This window comes from Calypte anna, chromosome 2, assembly GCF_003957555.1.
Source record: "Calypte anna isolate BGI_N300 chromosome 2, bCalAnn1_v1.p, whole genome shotgun sequence".
NCBI lineage: Eukaryota > Metazoa > Chordata > Aves > Apodiformes > Trochilidae > Calypte > Calypte anna.
The window spans coordinates 138,275,407-138,295,386 of record NC_044245.1 but is presented as its reverse complement, the minus strand read 5'-3'; the positions used below and the strand labels follow the sequence as shown (position 1 = coordinate 138,295,386).

The following is a 19,980-nucleotide window of genomic DNA, read 5'->3' as shown; positions in this document are numbered from 1 at the left end:
TAACAAATGTTCAGGTAAAAGTGACCCATGAAGATATACAGAGCACACAAAGCCCACTAATAACTAATTTAACCTCACTGAGAACAGGGCTGAAATAGATGAAGCTGCCTCTCAAGGCATTTTTGTTGTTGCTGTTGTTAGCGAAGGTATTGGCACATGTCCCATAACCACAGTGGACAGGATTTATTTTCTTGAAAGCTGTGTTCATCTGTGCTTTTCAAACCACAGTGACAGGGTGGAAGCCCCCAAGATGGTCTAGTAAACATGGGGTTTTTTTCTAAAAAAAAAAAACCCATCTCTCTACACAGGAGCTTGGAAAACTCTATTAAGATGCCTGTCAGCAGCAATCATATGGTTGTGGTTACCACTTTTTGCTGCCACTGTTAGCAGGATTTAAATGGAGCATTGAGGATATTGGTAACTCACAGGCAAGGCTGCCTGTAGTGGGCTTCAGTGGTGTCACTGAAACCTCAACACAATCCTAAGTAAACTCCTACATTTGGCATAAGGGTGTTTTTTGTTTCTGTCTGAATGAGTAAAATAAGCACAGAGTAACCCTGGGCATGCTGTGATACCCTGCTGAGGGAGGCAGCAGTTCATCTCCAGCTTTTCTGCAGTCATTTCCCAGGCAGTTCTGGGTGGTTTCTGTGTCAATGAATGCTCCTCTTGCCTTTATATTTGAAGCACTTATTGACATGGTAGATGTAGGGTTTCATCAGCATTGGCAAATGCTCTTCTCAGGGATTTTATCATCATGCTAATACAAACCTGAATTCATTTCAGATGACCCTACTATATTCAGGTGTTGTAAAGTTAAGTTTTTAGTTCTAGGTCTTTTTAACTCATTGCTAACACCAAGCAAGGTAATAAATTTAGCTGCCTAACAGTATCTGAGTGAACATAATGTTTTTCCCTCACTTTTTCTAGGCTTATTGAAGTTCATTCACCTGATGCCAAGCACACCGTGGTGCTCAGGAGTAAGGATTCAGCTACAGCCCAGGCCTGGTTCAATGCCATCCACACATGTGTCAATGAGCTCAACCCCAGGGTGATTGCAGAGGTCAGAGACCAGCTGGGTAAAACAGGAATTGCTGGAAGTCGAGAAATTAGGCATCTGGGCTGGCTTGCAGAAAAGGTAACAAAAATATTCTTATTTTAATTTCTGAGTTCTCTCTCACTTTCTCTATGTTCCTGAATTCAGTATTGACTGGAAGTGAAGACACTACATGAGGTTCTGGGTTTTGATTTAGTTTTCCATGAAGACCTTTTCGTAATGTGCCAAATCTTGTGCTTTTTAAAAAAACTTCAAAAACTAGAAAGTTTCCTGAGTCTTCACTTCTTTATGCCCACTAGCATTTTTCTAGGAGATCAAAAATCTCATGAGCTGTCAAATTCAGGCATGGGACATGAGTCACAAAAACTGACATCAAGCCTCAACCTCTCCTGCTTTTTGTCTCTTGTTCACGTATCTGATGTGTCACCTTCCTACTCACAGCCTGGGAAGTAACCAGTGACCTGGTCCATGGTCCACTCCTTTGCTGTGCCTGGCCACAGAAGCAGAACACGGTCTGGAGCATGAGATGGTGTCTAGGAGCTTGTTCTTTAATTGTAACCCTGTGTTTCAGCAGATCTCCTGTGATCCTCCTGTGAGGAAGCTAAGTTTGCAACTTCAACGCTTACCCTGTGTCTTGCATAGTTTGATTCTCAAAATATGAGAATTTTATGAGAATATGAGAATATTATGCCACAGGTGAAACCTGGTGTTCAGTTCAAATGTAGTTTGGGATCTATTGGCCTGTGGAAAGACAGTTCATAAATGCACAGGGATGATATAATTATGAGATGATCTGATTTTAAATCAGTAGTCTCAGAGTTACTTTTAGGCACTGTACCAACAGATAAATGTGGATTTGCTATAGTAGCAGCATTAGAATTGTGCCTAGAAAGACCTCTCATCCAGATATAGCCTGGACAGCTGTTCACAGCCTCCCTGCCACTCCAGCTGGGGTGCAAGGAAAAATGACCACAATGTACACACTACCCTTTCAACCCATGCCTCCAGCACAGGTGTGGAAAGCTGACTGTGATTGCCCTGAAAAAAATACTGTACGTGTTAGTTCTGTTTGGAATTTTGCAGATGAAAACATGGGAGCCACAGACAGAGGTGTCACATTTCTATCTAACATCCTCTAAGAAGGCATACTGTTAATTTTTAGCAAAATTAGGTCACTCTACACCCCTGCTAGAGAGGCAGATTGCAAAACCTTTCAGAAAGATTTTGTACTTTTCCTGCCCCACCATCCAGTCTTGCAGAGTGGGGAGGACAGCACATTTCTGTGACTTAGTACTGTAGAAAATGTAAAAATTTGAGGAAATAATTTGGGCTTGAAACACCAAAACATTGTTAAGTAAACTTTAACAGTATTAAAAGTACAGACCCCAGTATAGGCATAGGGTCTTTAATCTTGGTTTCCCTTATGTATCGATTTCTATAAACTTATGAAAAACAGAATAAAAGAAGCTTTTGTTGCAAAATCCTCTGAAAGGTTAACTGGTCTGTTAGTGGATCACCTACACCTTATATATGTAAAATATTTACATGTCATTTTAAGCAGATCCATGGCACACTGCTGTGTTTACGAATTTCTTTCCTTACAGTTATTATACTATGTCCTGTTCACATGTTTTTTTCTCCTCTGTTTTTGCTTTGGTTGGTTTGGTTTGATTTTTTCCCCTTTATGTACTAAGATCTCATTTTGTGTTACATCATGGACCCATTTAAGGTCCTGCTGAATTAAGTGGTGAAACTTGTTTTATCTTTAATAGGGTCAGGCTGCAACTTCTGCACATTTCAGTGTATTTATAGTGACTATCATCAATAATGAGCCTTGAGAGATTTTCAGCAGCATTGTTACCCAAAAGTCAACATTTTTTTTACTGAACTAACAATCCAGAGACATGCAATAGTAACCAGAGATCAAAAGTACCCAGATTGTTTTCATGTTGGAGAACTGGAGAAAAGCAGAGAAAATTGCTACATATGGTAAAATGCCACGTAAAATTACATTTATTTTTTTATTGGACTATGGACTGCAAAGTCTGGGTGAAAGAAAGATAACCTGTTGGATGGTAGTTACATACACTGTACATATGAGAACTGTATGTGTACTGTTTCAAAAGAGGTGTTCGAGGCAGCTAGGTGAGTTCTGGCACAGGATATTTCCTCAGTGCTTCTCATCTAAAACTTGGGTTTGCCAGTGGGGAGAGATTGAATTCTGTAGTGATTTTTGGAAGAATATCAGTTCTACCAGCTTTCCTCTGGGATAAACTTCCTTACCATATCCTTTACTGTTTCATTCCTGACTGTTAGACTTGAGAAAGGGACCTTGTTATTAGCAGCCACCAAATAGATCATGTTCTTTGTATTCATCTTATTACTACCATTAATTTTTTTTCCTCCATGATATTTTGTGGCATATCTTGTTATTTTCCCATGGGCTGCAGTTTTGAAATAATCTTAGACTGTAACTTTTAAGACAGCTTTTTAAGTCATCACATTATGTTACCTAGATATCCTTACAGTGAGTTCTCAGCAAAATAAAACAACGCTAAGTGAGACTAATTCCTCTGCTTGTTTGAGGAATGCAAAATGTAATCCCATAGAAATTTCACTGTAATTTACTGTGATTACTCTCTGCTTTCATTAAGCTATTTCCTAGTTTGACAGGTTTTATATGTCTCTGGTCTAAACTTAGCTCTAAAGTTCAACCTTTATGGTACTACAAAAATAGATTCATTAGCGGAGCCTCCCTCAGGTGGGTAACATTAAAAAAAATAGGTTATCTGAGGTGCAAAGCAATTGCATGCTAACAGGATTCTTCTGCCTTCACCAAACTTCCCTCTGAAGACCACCCTAAGTCTTCAGCATAAAACATCCACCTCGTAGGCCCACCATGTCCCTGGCTGTGCCCTGTGAGGGTCTGTCTGCAGAGCAAAGAGCTCTGTGGCACTTTAAGAAAACAAAATCTCACTGTGGCATTCTTGTAGGTAAGGAGAAAAACAGCCAGGAGCAATCATTAGACATGCTATATTCCCTCTTTTATTAAGTCACTAACCTTGTCCTGACTTTGACCTTATGAGAAGTTGTATTAGTCACCAGCATCCTAAAACTTTTCTGTATATACAAGAGATGTCAAGTACAGTTGGTAACAGAGTGTATGCATTCCCCATCACATTTTCTTTCTTGTATTTGTTTTTTCCCTTCAGCAAGATCTGTGGGATTAACAAGCATGCTAAGCAACAGGGAACATCTGCATGTGGGTTTTAATCTTTCCAGGTCTTTCCTTCCTTTAATGCTCTCTGTAAAGAGTGGCCACATGGAAAAAAAGAAAGTAATGTGATCCTAACTGAGGAGCTTTTCTTTGTGTGTGTTAATTGCCCTTCTTCTTTCCAAGAATTCTTTGAAACCTTGAATAGATGTCTTATCCACCTCTTTTTTATTTTTTTTTTCGCCCCACAATTTTTTATAGTTCTGCACATCCTGTGGCTTATAGAGGAGCTGAAACAGGCTTCGCTGCTCTTCTCTTTATACAAATCCACCTACCATTGAGTTCTTCCTTGAGGAGCAAATTCTGCTCTTGCACTGGAGGGCTAAAACACTGAGTAAATGGTAGTTTATTTTATCACTTCGTAATTCTGTCCCAATAGACCAAGTTGTTGTTGGCAGAAGCTTTATCTGTGTTTTTGCTTTTTTTAATGCAAACACAAAAAGGTGTTCTGGCAAAAGTGATTTTGCAAAGGTAGCTTTTGCCAATTCAGCAGTTGGCCACACAAGCAAAAGCATGACTGATGTCAGGGGAAGCTGAAGCTGTATCCAGGCGCCGGGCTTAGAGCTGGTCATTAAAAAAAAAAAAAAAAAAATCTAAATGAAACCCCAAGCTCTGTGTCTCCCTGTCCTCACTCTGACAGTGGCACTTTAAATGCAAGCTTGGAGGAAAGAAAAAGAGCTTCAGCAGCCAGAGACTGTTCTCCTTTCTGGATGTCAAATGTCTTACAGGCAGTGGGCTTCTTAAAATGATCTGAAAGAGCCTTTGAGAAACTTAAAAATAGGAGTTGTTGCAAGGTGTCTTTTGTAATGTTAATGTTTGAAGCTGCAAAAAAAGTGCCCTTATGGGCTTTTCTTTCTAGATCTTAACTCCAGCACTTGGCTCCTGCTTCAAGTTGCTCTGCCTGTGCAGGGAGAATGTGTCACTGCTCCCACAAATCTGGTCTATGGATCAGAGGAGAGAAAACATCTGATGTTGGAGGGGAAATAACCAAAGCAGCACAGCAAATTGGAGTTGTTTTCCAGCTCCTGGCACTATCTTCAAAATGAGAAGTGTGTTAATATATTAGAGGATGCTCAGCCTCCTGAAACCATAGATAACCTTATTATTGTGTTAGAACTAAAGTGCAAGATATGTCACAGCAGAATCATCTTCTTCAGTACCAAGCTGTATATTGCAGTATTATATTTGTCTTCCTGCTCTCTCTCTAATACAGAGGAGGTAGTGATAACACAAGATTGTGAGCCATGCAAGCTGTCCAAACAAGATTTAGGTAGATGACATGAGAGTATGTTTGAGATTGGTTTATTCCCAAGTATGAAAATAAAACATTTCTGTTTTGCCATTTCCTTCAGCAGTGTGTTCACTGGTTAGCAAAACTAGATAGCAACAAAGCTGTGTTGCTATTCTCATCACAGACAAATTAGTTTTCAAAGAATGAGATAGAAACTTCAGTTTTAAAATTTTATATAATTTCCAAATTGTAAAAGCAAGCTCAAAATATCTTTGCATGAGAAAGTCACTAGCCTGTCATATACTTAAACCATTTTGCCTTTATTTAACATTGTGAATATCTGACTTCAACCTCCTTCTCCTAGCACAACAGCTGCTAGGCAGCATTTTAAAAACCCTGGCATGCCATGTCCATGGTTGGGGCTGCTGCTGCTGTTCCCCTGATCTCTTCTCTCTCTTCCATCATGTTGGTGTCAGTTTGTATCTGACCCTGAACCAGATCAGGTAGTTATGCTGGTAGAAAACTCCTTACTTTTGATGGGGCAGCATTAGCTTTTCCTTATTGCACCTAATAATAAGTGCAAATCCTGGTGCAAGAGAAGTAATTGGAGCCCATGGCCCAGGGGCAGGAGATGGGAAACAGAGCTCCCTCTGTAGGCAGTGTATAGCTCTTCCTTTGGGCTACCTGCCTCATCAGCTGCACAAACTGAACCAGTGGCAAGTTCAAAAATAAAATTTGGGTTGTACTTATCCCTAGTCTGTGTTCTGGATCTGGAAAGTATCTCTGTATGTTTAGGTTGAAACTATGGTGAATTTTGAGTTGTATTGGGTCTTAATCTCCAGTGCAAATCATCATATAGTTTAACCAGATAAATAACCTGCTAGAAACATGGGCTTGTGCTAAGAAAACTATTAGTCAAATGCCTAATTTATTTGCAAGGAAATCAGATTTCTGTAGTGTGGTCTCCTTTGCAATTTCTAGTCTCTACAGGTTTCTTTGGTTGTTTTTTTATTTCAGTCTCTATTTTCTTTACTATCTAGGCATGTTTGGAAATATGAACCATATATAATGCCCAGGAAGAAGATCAAGGCAATTTGCTCCTGGCCTCCTGCCTTGAGTGGTTAGAGAAAGACCTGTTTTCTCATCTTGGTAATATGCAGTTGGTCATAATCTTAAAAGTGATCTGACCTTCTGGAGCTTACACATACCTCAAGTCACAAAATCTTCTGTGTGTCCTAAATTAGAAATTCTACTTTTAAATCCCAAGTAATTATTTGGTGTAGAGCACTTACATCCAAATGCAGAGTCTTTCTTTTGCCATGTCACTTAACCTTGTAGGTTATTCATTCTGGAACTTATCTGTGTGCTTTGTAAAACACCACAACACAGTGCTTAATTACATTAACAGTTGTCATTATCTGGGATAGCAATCAGCCTGTTCTTAGGAAAGACAGACCTGAAATAGCATGAAGAGTAATTTCCTTTCCCAGGTTCAGCAAGGTTCCTTCACAGGCCACTTTTATCAGCAGTGATATCATTCTCTTCTTGCTTCAAGTGCCTTCAGTAAATGGATATATTAAGGAAAACTCAGGCTGAAAACGACCATTTCATTCACTGTACTGCTTTAAAGGCTTTGCCAGGCTTAATCTGTAACACCCATGCTATTTCTTCTCATACCAATGAGAGCAGAGCAAATGATTCTAAGACAGAAGTGCTCAATGCAAGGGGATTGGAAAGAAAAAATGTGTTAATATATAGTGAGAAATTATAGGAATACAATGGTGATGCATGAAGGACCTGAGTTCAAAAGCATGTATGTCTGTCATACAGTTTGGTTGTTGTAGTGAAGGAAAACCCCTCTGTCAGATAATTACAGAGTGCAGTTAAATGGTGAGTGAGTGCCAGTGTGCCTGTGGTAGCCTTCAGGTGTTAAATTGTTCTTGCAGAGATTGAGCTGAAGTGTAAAGTGGGGCCCTGCATGTCCCCTTGCCCTTTCCTCCAGGGCTGCATTAGCTCTGGCCGGATCCCAGCAGAGGTAATCACATCCTGCCCTCTCTCCCTCAGCCTCAGTTTTGATCTAACCATCCTAACAACTGACTTGACTTTTTCCATACAATGCAGCATATTGCTGTCACTGTCCCTGGGAACCCCAGGACTGACAAAAAAGTTCTTTCTTAATGTTATCCTGCCATGAAGTTTTATTTAACTTCTCTCTTCCTGCATCAGGAGGAATTGTGAGCACAGGTGGGAGCCAGTGTAGTAGCCTGTAGCTCTTCTGTGAGAGGGATGTCTGCAGATGTCCCACCAATAAACCTGGGACAGGGTTTGAGAGGGGAAATGATGGGCTGTAGTTTGGAAGGAGGAGAGGATGCTGAAAAGAAACAGGGGAATTTACTGCCTCCCCTGGATGTGGAAGCTGTTTCTCAGTTCCTCCAACATGGTAAGATAGCGGCTGTAGGATCATGTCCTGATGTGCTCCTGGTACTGGATACTTTGCACAGAGCAGCAGCCTCAGCATGGATACTAACACTTTTTTCAACATAACCCAAACCTGAACTTCTTGGCTGGGCTGGATTTTGCTGGACCAGACACTCTCTTTGCTAGAAGAGGAATTTTCTTCTTAGATCATGCTAAATTCTCAGTATAGTGGGCCTCTCTACCTTTCACCTTGGCAGCTACAATTGGATTTGTCTAAAAGGGTCCACCTCCCCTCAGGCATGTACAGGGTCAGCTCATCTTCTGGGGCTTCACAGATTTGAAAGCCCATCTTTGAACATATTTGCAGTCATGTTCAGTTGGGAAAAAAAGCAGGAAAGACAGATGTGATGTCAAGGCAGCCTTTGATTCCCTTTCTTCAGAAGCAGGTGAAAGGCCTCCTTTTTTCTCTCAGCCTCTGACAGTAAATATTGCAAAAAAAGACTGAATAAATTGGAGACAGTGATGCTCCTTGGTTTTCAAATGTGATTTAAATGCAGTGTGAGCCTCTCCTTAATAAAACAGGTTACATAAGGAAGCAGAGACCTCAAATGAACCCATATCTAGTCCATCCATCAGTGGGGAGTGAAGGGTGCTCTTCCCAATTATTTTTAACTGATTAAGCACCAAAACAACTGGTTTCCTTGTTCCCTGATGTGTTTCTGCCTCATTCTACTGAGGCAAGTCAGGTGTTCAGCAGTGGTGGGGGTAGGGAAGGGAAGCACCTATGCTTGCCCAACTGTGGGATGCAGGGAGGGAGAAAGATAACCTGCAGAGCAGTGTGTGGGTTGGGAAAGGTGTGAAGCTCATTCCAGGTGTCTGGAGTTGCCTAGGATGTGGAGGCTGGTATTAAGGCAATCTTTTGGGACAAACTCAGCTCAAATAAAGAGCAAGGCAAGTGCAGGCTGAACAGTAGCAAAGCCCTGAGCATCTCCTCCATCTGCCATGCTGACCCAAGCACCACTGGAAATACAGCACATCCTCTGGCCCCTAGATCCCACTTCAGTTGTACAGGACAAACAGATTTATTCTTACATCACCAGGGCTGAGCTGCCCTGGTTACACATTGCTGCCACAGAGGTGTGCTGAAGAATAAGGTTGTTTTGCAAGAGCTACACTCTTGCACTGTGTCTGCTCTCTCATTCGTCTAAATTTTTTCTGCTAAGTGGCTCCATATAACAAGTTTGAAAGGAAAGGGATTGTCCATTTTAGAAAATCCCAGATTTTCCAAACATTAAGTTCTCATCAAGCTGTATTTTTTCCCTTTAAAGTTACTTCATTCTCATTTGCTGGTTTCGTCTCCTGAAGTTAAAAATCCCCTTCAGGGGAATGGAGGGGCCCATTAGGGGTGTGTTGACCTTCAGGCTCTGCCCAGTATGAATTCCTCTCACCCCAGTCATTGTGGCATTTTTTTAGCACAACAGTGCTCCCATTTCAGCCTTTTGATTAATAACATGAAGAAATACATTAGAAAGCAGCAGAACATGTCATTTAAAAAACCTCTTCTTTCTGCCCTGCTGTCCTTCTCCTCTCCAGGACCCTCATGTGATTGCTATGGAGAAAACTTCTGGCAAAAGAGCAGCCTTTTCTTTGCACAGTCTTATCCCACCCTGCTCATGCACTCAGCTTGAAGTCAAAGGTGTGTTGGCTCTGTCCACAATTGCTTTTAGGACAGATGAGCTGGTTAATGTTTGAGGGCTGTAGCCAAAGAGCAGAGTATCACTGGTACAAACAGCAGCTATACATGTACAAACAGCAGCTATACATGCCTTGTATCCTGTTTTTCAAAACAACTGTTGATGCAGAAAAATAAAAAGATTTTCTAAAAATACCGTCAATAGAAGCTGTGTTCTCTTTTGGATAGAGGGACTGACCTTTAAAAGAATAGATGAGTTTTAAAAAAAATTAGTGGGGAGAGAAACATTATATGAGTTATAATTTTCAGTGTGTCAAGGCATTTACTTAATGCAGACTCCAGTCCAATTTTAATCTACAGCCTTTGTTTATGTAGTAGGTTCCTAAGGCTATTAACAACAGCATTTTACCTTATTACCATACCCTGTAAAAATAAAATTATGCCCATAATGCCATGACAGCCCTTACAAAAATGTGCCATTAGACAATTATTGCCACATAGCAACTCTGGAGACTGCAGGGAAGTATTTTGTGTACAGACTAATTGTATCAATAGCATTTTCAACATCCTGGGTTACTGAGGAAGAAAGAACATTATGATAGCATATGTAAAATAGCTTATTTTGAAGTACTGATTTTAGGGCCTGACTGTGGCAAGAGTGCCTGACTTGTGAGTAAAATCCTCATAAGAACTGTACTTGAAAGAAATCCATGACTGAAAAGGTTTCTTGTACCATTCCTCTCCTTTCTCCCACTCCTAAACTAGTGTCTGTTTTCTTTTAGTTATTTTAAGATGGGAAATGTTTTGACACTGGAGTTTTAACTAAAAGAAATTATAGTGCTGGTAAAAAAAACCCAGCCTTTTATTCCCCTCCCCCAGATCTTTCAGTTCTGATGATTTATTTCTGCCTGCAGTTATCCTCTCTGCTTAACTGGACAGTAATTGATAGTGCACATCAAGATAATTAGTCCAATGAGTCTCCTAAGCCCCAAGCCCCACAGCTACCTTCAAGCTCCACATCGTCTTTACTGTAATGTAAATAAAAGCCTTAGTAAAGGACTGATTAGAAAAAGTTGATAGGGAGGGAGCCTCCCTGCCCTCTCCAAGGGGTTTCCTCTTTTTAATGAGGCCCGTATTAGTTGTCATTTGTACCTTCTCTGATGAATAGGCAGGGAGAAAAGCTTTCTCTGAGCACAGGAAAATTTGTGCCAAGTTGCTGACCCTTGGTTTTAGAGAGACCTCATTTGAGTCTCGATCCCAAGCCCAGACATATTGTTGGATCAATCGTGTTGATTTTTGGCTCTGATAGTAATATGCAGCTAATGAGTTGTACACTGTACACATTAACCTCAGCCCCAGCAGTGCTAATGCCAGGCACGTAGCAAAATCATGCTGGGGCTGCAGGAAAGACATACAGCACTGGCATCTTAATAGAAGGAGGCAATTAAAAACAGTAGAGCAGTATCACAAGTTCACTGCTTGTGGGATGTAGGATTTAATCAAAGGAGGAAAAACAAACTGTCTTCTGTCTGTTCGGAAAAAAAAAAAAGTCAGTCTCAACACCATAAAGGTGCTTTATGAACTGTGAAATAGAGAGGAAAGCCTGAATGTTTGAACAGTAAGATAATGATTTTACTACCTAAAGGGAATCTACTTTGGGGAACAGCCATTGAATAACATTAGATTTAACCTTGTCAGAGATTACTGCCTAATGATTATCATGGCATTCCCAGGAATTTGAGAGCATTGGTGTATATTTTTTTATTAGCGTCACCAGCAGGTCCAAGGAAGTGATTCTTCCCCTGTACTCAGCGCTGGTTAGGCCACACCTCGAGTACTGTGTCCAGTTCTGGGCCCCTCAGTTTAAGAAGGATGTAGAGGTCCTGGAAAAGGTCCAAAGGAGGGCAACCAGGCTGGTGAAGGGACTCAAGCACAGGCCCTATGAGGAGAGGCTGAGAGAGCTGGGGCTGTTCAGCCTGAAGAAGAGGAGGCTCAGGGGAGACCTCATTGCTCTCTACAACTACCTGAAAGGAGGCTGTAGCGAGGTGGGAACTGGACTCTTTTCACAGACGACCTTCAACAAGACAAGAGGACACAGTCTTAAGTTGTGCCAGGGGAGGTTTAGGTTAGATATTAGAAAGAATTTCTTCACGGAGAGGGTGATTAGGCTATGGAATGGACTGACCGGTGAGGTGGTAGATTCTCCGTCCCTGGAGACATTTAAAAAAAGACTGGATGTGGCACTCAGTGCCATGGTCTAGCAACTGCTCCGGCTAATTCTATAATTCTATGATCTCCTATTTAGCAATACTTCAGCAAAGTTCTCCTATCCTCACAAGTAAATGGTCCTAAGACCAATTGTTCAGTTATCAGGTACAGCCAGCATCACTGCTTTTAAATGCATCTAGTTCTGATCACTTCCAAAAGTAACACCTCTCTCAAAAGGGACAGATTCTGATCTCTGTTTACAATTGTAAATCTAGGGAGAGAGAGTATTTTGCTGATCTTCACCATGGAAAGATGTACAAAAATCACAATGTATAAAATAACCTCTGTCTATGGTACTCACTTGAAGGATTAGGAAAGGAAGGAAGAGTTGCATGTAACTACATAAGAAAGCAAAATTTCCAGTTTTAATGTAAGCCCTAAGCAAGCAGCCTCAGGGGACAGACAGAGAGAGAATGAATGTGGTTTCTATAGGACCCACATAGTTTGATGTTAGACCCTTGGTGAAATGAAAATTCATCAATAGGACTGAAGGACCACTACTGCTTCAAACACAAAATTTGGTGAAATCAAGTGGAAAAACCCAAAGTACATAGACATGCAGTCTTCAGTGTTCACATCAGACTTGAGATGCAAGATAAGAAAAACAGCATGAAAGACACAGGGTGAGAAGTGAGGTCAGTGGGTAGGATAATCCAAAGCAGAATCTTCAGGAAGAGCAAAGTTCTCTATGTGTATGAGAAGCTGCCCTATCCTTGCATCATTCCTGGTAGAGTTCCCCATACGTGCAGCATCATCAAGGCCTAGATAGGACAGAGAGGAGAGAAGTGACATGGCCTCATACTCACATGGGGCATTGAGAATTTATGCAGTCAGACCAACCACAGGGATAGAAAAATTAGGCACTGTTATAGCACACCTGACCCCATAGCTATTGGACTAACACCAGACTTTTTCCAGCACTAGCACAGTACACAGAAATAATGCCTTTTCAACAGAGATATGGTAAACCATCCTTAATTATAAACACACATTAGGGTCCATGGAAAACTCTGCAGCCCATTTTAGAACTGTTCTGGCTGTAATGTCCCATAGATTCACATTTTTTTTTCTGGTCTAATAGTGATTTTAAGTAGTTTTTTCTTTTAACTGCTTAGTCTTTTTTTTTTTTTTTTTTCAGAAAAGTCAGACAGCAGCAGTAGAGTCAACAGTATAACCATTGATTAATAAGTTAAGCTTATTGGAGACTGGGATCAAAAGAATCAGAAAAAGGTGCTAAAAAGTGTCATTTAGATGGCACACTGTTTTGAAGAGTGAGCATCTCATTAGCAACACCAACAACTTCATCAAAAGCACACCCATTCTCACCAACTCCAGCTGCCAGACTGTTAAGGACCACCTCAGAGATCTAGATGGGTATCCTGGAACATTTTTTGAAGTACAGGGATTCCGCCTGATGGTTTGAAAGGGCTTATTGGACTGTACAGTGCACATGTGCAATAGTCAGTGTACAAAAAGAGGCTCGGGTGCCAAAGTGGCTTTGGGTTTACATCAAAAGGAGACTCTCTGTGGGGGTCCAGACCTGCTGTTCCCAATGTAATGATTTTACTGTTGAAAACAAATGTACTTACCAAGGTTTTCTTAGTGGTTATTTGGATTCTGTGACTTTCAGGTGCTTGTATGGTAACAGTAGCCCTGGAGGAAAGAAGCAACTGGATTTCAATCACTAGACAGTAACTGCTGTTGGATGCAGTTAAGATTCCTGAAACTGTGTGAACACATCGTGTTATTGTTGGGGCTTTTTTTATTTATACATTTCTGCTGAGCAGATGCTGCTGTGCAAACACTCATTTGTTGATCTTTTACTGAAAATAGTTGCAGACATGGGCCAGAGTAGGCTGCCAGTGTGTGGTATGGATATAGCAGCTTTTATATGCTTCATATTGGAAATGTTAGTGATGTTTATGGAAATGGCTCTAAAAAGTTCACTTTGAGGGTAAGTCTGCTAGGGAAATAGGGAAATAGAAGCTTACCTATTAATCTAAGGATTGAAAATCTAGTACCTTATTATGAAAGAAAATGTTTTATGGTGCTGTCTCTGGCCTCATCTCATCCCACGAGGCTTTCTACAGAGCCCTTCAGGGGCAAAAAAACCCCAAATAACCCACAACAAAAACTAGGTTTAAACACAAGCATGTGTTCATTCCACTTGAAAATGCTTATTATTTCTATGTTCTTTGGATCTCCAAATCACAGGGTTAAAGAATGCCTTAATGTTCTCCCACCTAAAATTTCAAAACAGAGCTTTAAGTCTGCATGCCCAAAACTGCAGGTGGATGTTAATCAAAGCAATTGGAAGGGAAGGAAGAAGCTGGAAGTAGTGCAAGAGTGTGGAGAGGGATTACACAGCTGCATAGGGTAGTGTGAGGACCTTTTATGTAATGTATTTGTCTTAGGGCCCTCCTGTTTTGAGTTTTTGGGGAAAGGTGGTTTTTCTGGAGGAGCTGACTTGCTGTTGGGTTCTTGCTTTGTTGTTGCAGTAGTTTGAAATAAGGAAGAGCAGCACTGATTCTGATGTGATGGTTGTGGTTAATAACATAATATTAAAAATTATGGTAGTATGAGAGAGCCTAGAGACTAACTAAACCTGGAATGTCATGATGCAAAATTCCAACATTACTTACAGTTACTACCAACTGTAAGTTGGTTACAGTTGGTAACAGTTGGTAACAGTAAGGTTACAGTTACTACCAACTGTAACCCTCTGAGCAAGGAAGGTAGTGGAAGGATGAAACATGGTACCACGCAACTGATGTTAAGTCTCAGTTGTGATTTTTGCTCCTGTGAGACATAAGCCAAATGGTAGAGTGAAGTAAGACAAATAGACCCTAGAAGAAGGGAAGACTTGGGCAGCACTGTAAGACTAGGAGATGAAGCTGAGCTGCAGTAGCCTGCAGGAAGGTGACAGTGAAAGGACCAGACCATTGATGGTGCACTAGGGAGACCTCTGGGTGCAGAGAGGTGTACTAATTGTTGAGTGGGATGGGAGATGTTGAAAAATCCTCTATTGGGAAGAATAGGACCAGCCTTCTCTGAACCTTTCATAATCCTATAAGATTAAGTCTTCACAGCTATAAAGAGAAGTGAGAAATTACAGCTTCTCTGTTTTCACGTCAGATTGGACAGAGGGGATGTTTGCACTCATCAAAAGTCATGTACATCATCAGTTCCCATTAGCTTGGCACCATCAAATAACTCAGTCTTAAACTCCTTCAAATAACCTGAAACAGCTGCTTGAGTATTTGTAAGCACAAGCAGAAGGAATGGGTTATGGTTAAAGGTTTGCATCCAGGTGAATATACAACTCTGCAATACAGTTTATGGTAACATTTGCATAGCTGTAGCCCTGTGAGGACCTGCAAAAGGGATTCCAAATTTTAGAAGCAGCAGTGTTGCAGGATGTTTTACTGAAACATGAAATACAAGAACACCAATCTCAGAAATAACACAGATCACAAACTTTTTTTTTACTAGGGAAGTCAACAGCCACCATGTTATCTTGTGTCAGCCCCAGAAGTTATAAATTTAGTGCCCAGGATTCAGCAGCAGTGAAGGTTATGTGCATATGCAGGTCACAGCAAAAGAAGTTTGCTCCAGATCTTCCTCTTTTCCTTCTCTGTTATCCCTGCAGTTCTCCCTTGGCATTGCCCACCCCAAACTGCTCCTTTCTCTGTTTTTTTCTGGGTTATTGGAGGATGCATGTTTTCTGAGGACATGCTTTAGAAGAAATGGTACTTCAAAAAGGGTACTTCAAAAAGGGCTCTGTTTATATGCATGAGAATGTGGTAATAGCAAGCCTGGTTTTCATCTGGCATAATTTAAGAGTAAATCCATTTACGTCAGTAGAAATGAATGGATATCAATAAAATTAAAGTTAGGTCTTGTATTGTTAAGATTAAGCTTAAAAAACATTGTAACCTTCCCCCCTCACTTTCTTTTCTCTTTCAAGCCTTGCCACAAATATGAATGTCTTAATTGGGATTTAATCTATTTCTGGTCAGTTGAATCAAAGATCTGTCAGTAGAGAGTTTTATGAGATGCAGAGGTGAAGCCCTGCTGACCCTCTACTATCTTTAGAAAAATTGTTGGCTGCTGATTCTGAAAAACCTCAGCAGCAGTTGTCCATTTTCCATTGGTCAGTTATGTCAAGAAACATATCTGTAGCCATGTTTAGTTCTGAGCACAAACATGCAGCAGAGATGGAAGCTTTTTAGCAAGTAAAGAAAATTATTTTCAGCTCATTTGTACAGAATTGTGATAATTAATAGATTGTTTTATGACAAATAATTAGTTGTGCCTGAGTGTTTTCTGTATGTCTAAGGTAATAAAGAAGCCGGTGAGGGTATGGTACTTAAATTTTGTTGTGAAACCACTGGTTTGAAATCCAATCCCATTTGCTATGCTTCTAAAATGCACTATATCAATATTTGGATAAGACAATAGCACTGAAATACATAGTTTCCAATTTTTTTTTGCAGTTTTATACTGGTGTTACTCAACTGAATTACTTAGAGTATACGAAAGATGTTCACATCAGTATGAGCTACAGAAGCATCTCAATGAAAAGACAAATATTTATGTTCACAGTAGGAATAAAACATGAAGAAATAATTTATAAAATTTCCCAGACTTCAGTACAAATACATTTCTAATACCAAAGGTAGAATTAGGTGTAGTCATTTTGATAATGTTCATACTTGTTTGTCCTTTTGGAGTTTTCACTTTCTTGTAGCTTCAAAAGCAAGAGCAGCTCTATGATGTTCTTGTTACCCTCAGCCAGTTCTTACTGCAAATGCCTGGCACTTGCTGGCTGGGGTGATTTATTAGCTTATTAGCCCACAGCAGGAAAGAGTCTTCCATTGATGAAATCAGTTGGTTTATGATATTTTATATCTCTCATTCCAGAAATAATTTCTTTTTTGATATGTGCTGTGTTTGTTAAGAGATGTAAAAGTCTAATGCCATTACCAGGAAGTCCTTTATTTTATTAAATTATATATTTCAGGGATAATTCTTAAATCTGAAACCTCAGTTTCTAATCCTGGCCCCAGGGAGATAACCTGTAGCACATAATCTGCTTTTACTAAAAATGAACTTTATTCTTCCCACGATTTTCCTCTAGAGGAATGTTCATTTCTTAGTAGAACTGTCCTATGAGTAGTTAAATGCTGTGGTTATTGCAAAACCATAAAACACTGAGAATTAGAACCTAATAAAGAGCATTAGTTTTCAAAATTGCATAGCTTACAGCATGGAATTTGCTGGTTTTGTAGGACTTGGGTCTGTGAATTGATGGCCCTAATTTTGCATATTTTAGTAACGTAGATGAAATAACATGGCACAGCACTAAATCCATTTGTCCTGTGTGTCTAATTTAAAGCTCAGCATAGATAACTGCCAAGCAGAAGGTTCTATATGTTTGTCTTCTTCATATGTCTCTGTTGAATATTCATAATTTATGTTAGCACATGCCCTTCAATATTTGTTTGGGTTTTTTTCACAGATAGTAGATTAATTAAAAGATTTGTTGCCATAGAACCCTGAGTTGTGCTCTTATCAGATCTTGTAATGTAAGCAGTATCAGGTCTGGGAAAGTGATGGCTCTTGAGAAGTGACAGCTCACATCCTGAACACAAGGTCCATACCTCATAGCTTGAATACTTTTACTTTAGGGATATTGCTGTCACTATCATCTTCTGAAATAAAGAGGTTTTGTGAAAGCTGATCTCTCATTTTTATTTTTACTGTGGATTCCTAGCCACAGAGAAAAGCTTGAAACTATGCAAAGTTAGCATAGCAAAAAGGCTTGATAGATCAGTAAGAATTAAAAATGTATTTCAAATACCAAGCAAACCTCAGAATGATTTTTCAAGCCCCACTTGACTTTACCCAGGGAGCTTTGTCTGGCTAGATAATACTGGTTTCCTAGTAAAGCTGCCTTGTCAGTTATTTTTGCAAATTAGGGGGGGTTGTGCATTTCTTCATGTGCCAGATAGGTAGTGGTGACAGCTATCCAGCAAATCACAGGACCAGTGACAAACTGGAGTTATCCTCTAGCTCTAAACTTTCTCTCCTGCATTCTTCCCACTTACCCATTTGCTCTGTGGCCATCACTCCCCTGATGTTACTTTGGCAGGGTTAGAGTAACGACAATCTTTAAAAATACATTTAGCTAAAAAAAACCAAAGTTGAGTTTTCTGTTAGTGTCCCAAGCATGTAATGATACCTGACCTCCCAGTATCCTCAGGACCACTGTGGCATGTCCCCCAGCTTGGGAAACAGTTTCCTAATGATGAAGCTGGCCAAGGAATATGACAGAGCAGCTGGAAATTCATGTCAGGGAAGACTTTACAGAACAGGCTAGACAAAACTTGGGAGCAAAGTCTGTCATTTCCTGAGTTGATCTTTCAAGTCATCCTCAGCCCTCTTTCTGTGAATCTAAGGATTTATATTTCTGAACCAGTGCCTGGCTTAAGCCTTCTTGGAAGGCAGCAAAAAGGTATTCTCAGCTTTCCAGTGGGGCAGGGTGCACTTTTTTATTAGATTGTGGTTGTTTTCGTTACCCATTCTAGAAACCCAACAAATGCCAAATCAAACAGAAGTCTTTGAAAGGGTAAAGACATTAAAATTCAGCCAGCGTTAAGGAGGGAAAAAAAGTGAATTTGACATAGAATGGAATAATTATTAATTTCCTACCTTCACTGGCACCCTGGGATCCACCACAACTGAGATCCCCAGTGAAGACCAACTGAATGGTCTTCCAGCTCTCCATACTTATTGCCAAGGTGCAGCAAACTGGAAACCTGTTTGGTGGGCAGAGATTTCTTGAAGCTCAATTGGGTTCCTGGGAAAAAATAAATCATCCTGCCCATCAGAAAATTTTGAATTTGATAAACAAATTCTAATAAAAATGATGTGTCCAAGTTCTGGGATTTTTCCCAGCAAAAGAACAGATATCCTTGAGTACCTGATATAGCATGTGGAAGTCTGTCATTGTGCTGGCAGAGATACAGACTTTCTACTTCTATCCATTTAAAACAAGATATTGTCTCAAATAATGAGATGGCTTTGAACATTACAACCAGGAAAATAAATGAATTATTTAAACACAAATAAAGAAACTTTCTCTGATATACATTTTTTTTAGGTATGTAACTAAGTAGGCTTGCATTCCAAATTGATGAGCAATTGTTGCAAAAGTTTTCAGAAACCTTTGCCTGTTCCACATGTTTTCAAAATAAAGCCAAATTATTAAGGATTCTACTTGAATTTTTTCTTTTTTTTCTCAGCATGTTCAAAATTCCAGTTGATGGAGCATCACATCTAGATTTTATCAGTGGTTTTTGAAGATGATACATTTTCATGCCAGGCATGTAGCGAATTCACTCATTTGCTTGAGGTCATTAGTTGCATTATAGTTCATCAGTTTTACTGAATATTGATCAATGACACAACAGACTGAAATGACAAAGTATCCTGAACTGTCCTTGAGACAACATAATAACAATGACAAAGAAACATCTTGTTCTCTCTCTATTGCTCCCCTACTATTTTTACTTCCAGCAATTGTGATTTATAATCACCCTTGAGTAAAGTAGACAAATCTGTCAGTGTTAAAAAGGTACCTGTCATGATGGGCCATCATTTCTGAAACTGACTATTTGGAAAGACAGTGTGATAAGAGAAAGGCAGAGAACATCTTCTGGGACAGATTTCAGTCACTGCAGTTTTAATGTAGACATTGATGATTACCTGTTTCACCAAACAGACACCATAATAATTTCAAATGGCATTTTCTCTGTTAGAGCCATCATTAAAAACTGCAAGCTGCTTTCAAATCAAAACTCCACTCCCAGCATTCAAATTTGATTGGGTGCTGTTGACAAGTGTTCTTGAGTGGATGATTAGAAATCCATGCACTTTTACTGAATTGAAAGATGTGTGTGTCTTTTGAGGTAATGGGTATTATTACTCATTTATCCTAATCTGATACCACTTGGCCAGCAGAAATGAGATTCAATTGT

At 39.9% G+C, this 19,980-nt stretch overlaps 1 protein-coding gene across 1 annotated transcript in view; it reads left to right on the top strand.

Annotated features, from left to right (window-relative positions):
- The window catches only part of SNTB1 (syntrophin beta 1), a 57,057-nt gene that overhangs the window by 15,968 nt on the left and 21,109 nt on the right, over positions 1 to 19,980 (top strand). Inside the window, exon 2 of the mRNA XM_030445124.1 lies at positions 928 to 1,135. Within this exon, the coding sequence (XP_030300984.1) occupies positions 928 to 1,135 (208 nt within the window). The remainder of the gene's footprint in view (positions 1 to 927; positions 1,136 to 19,980) is intronic.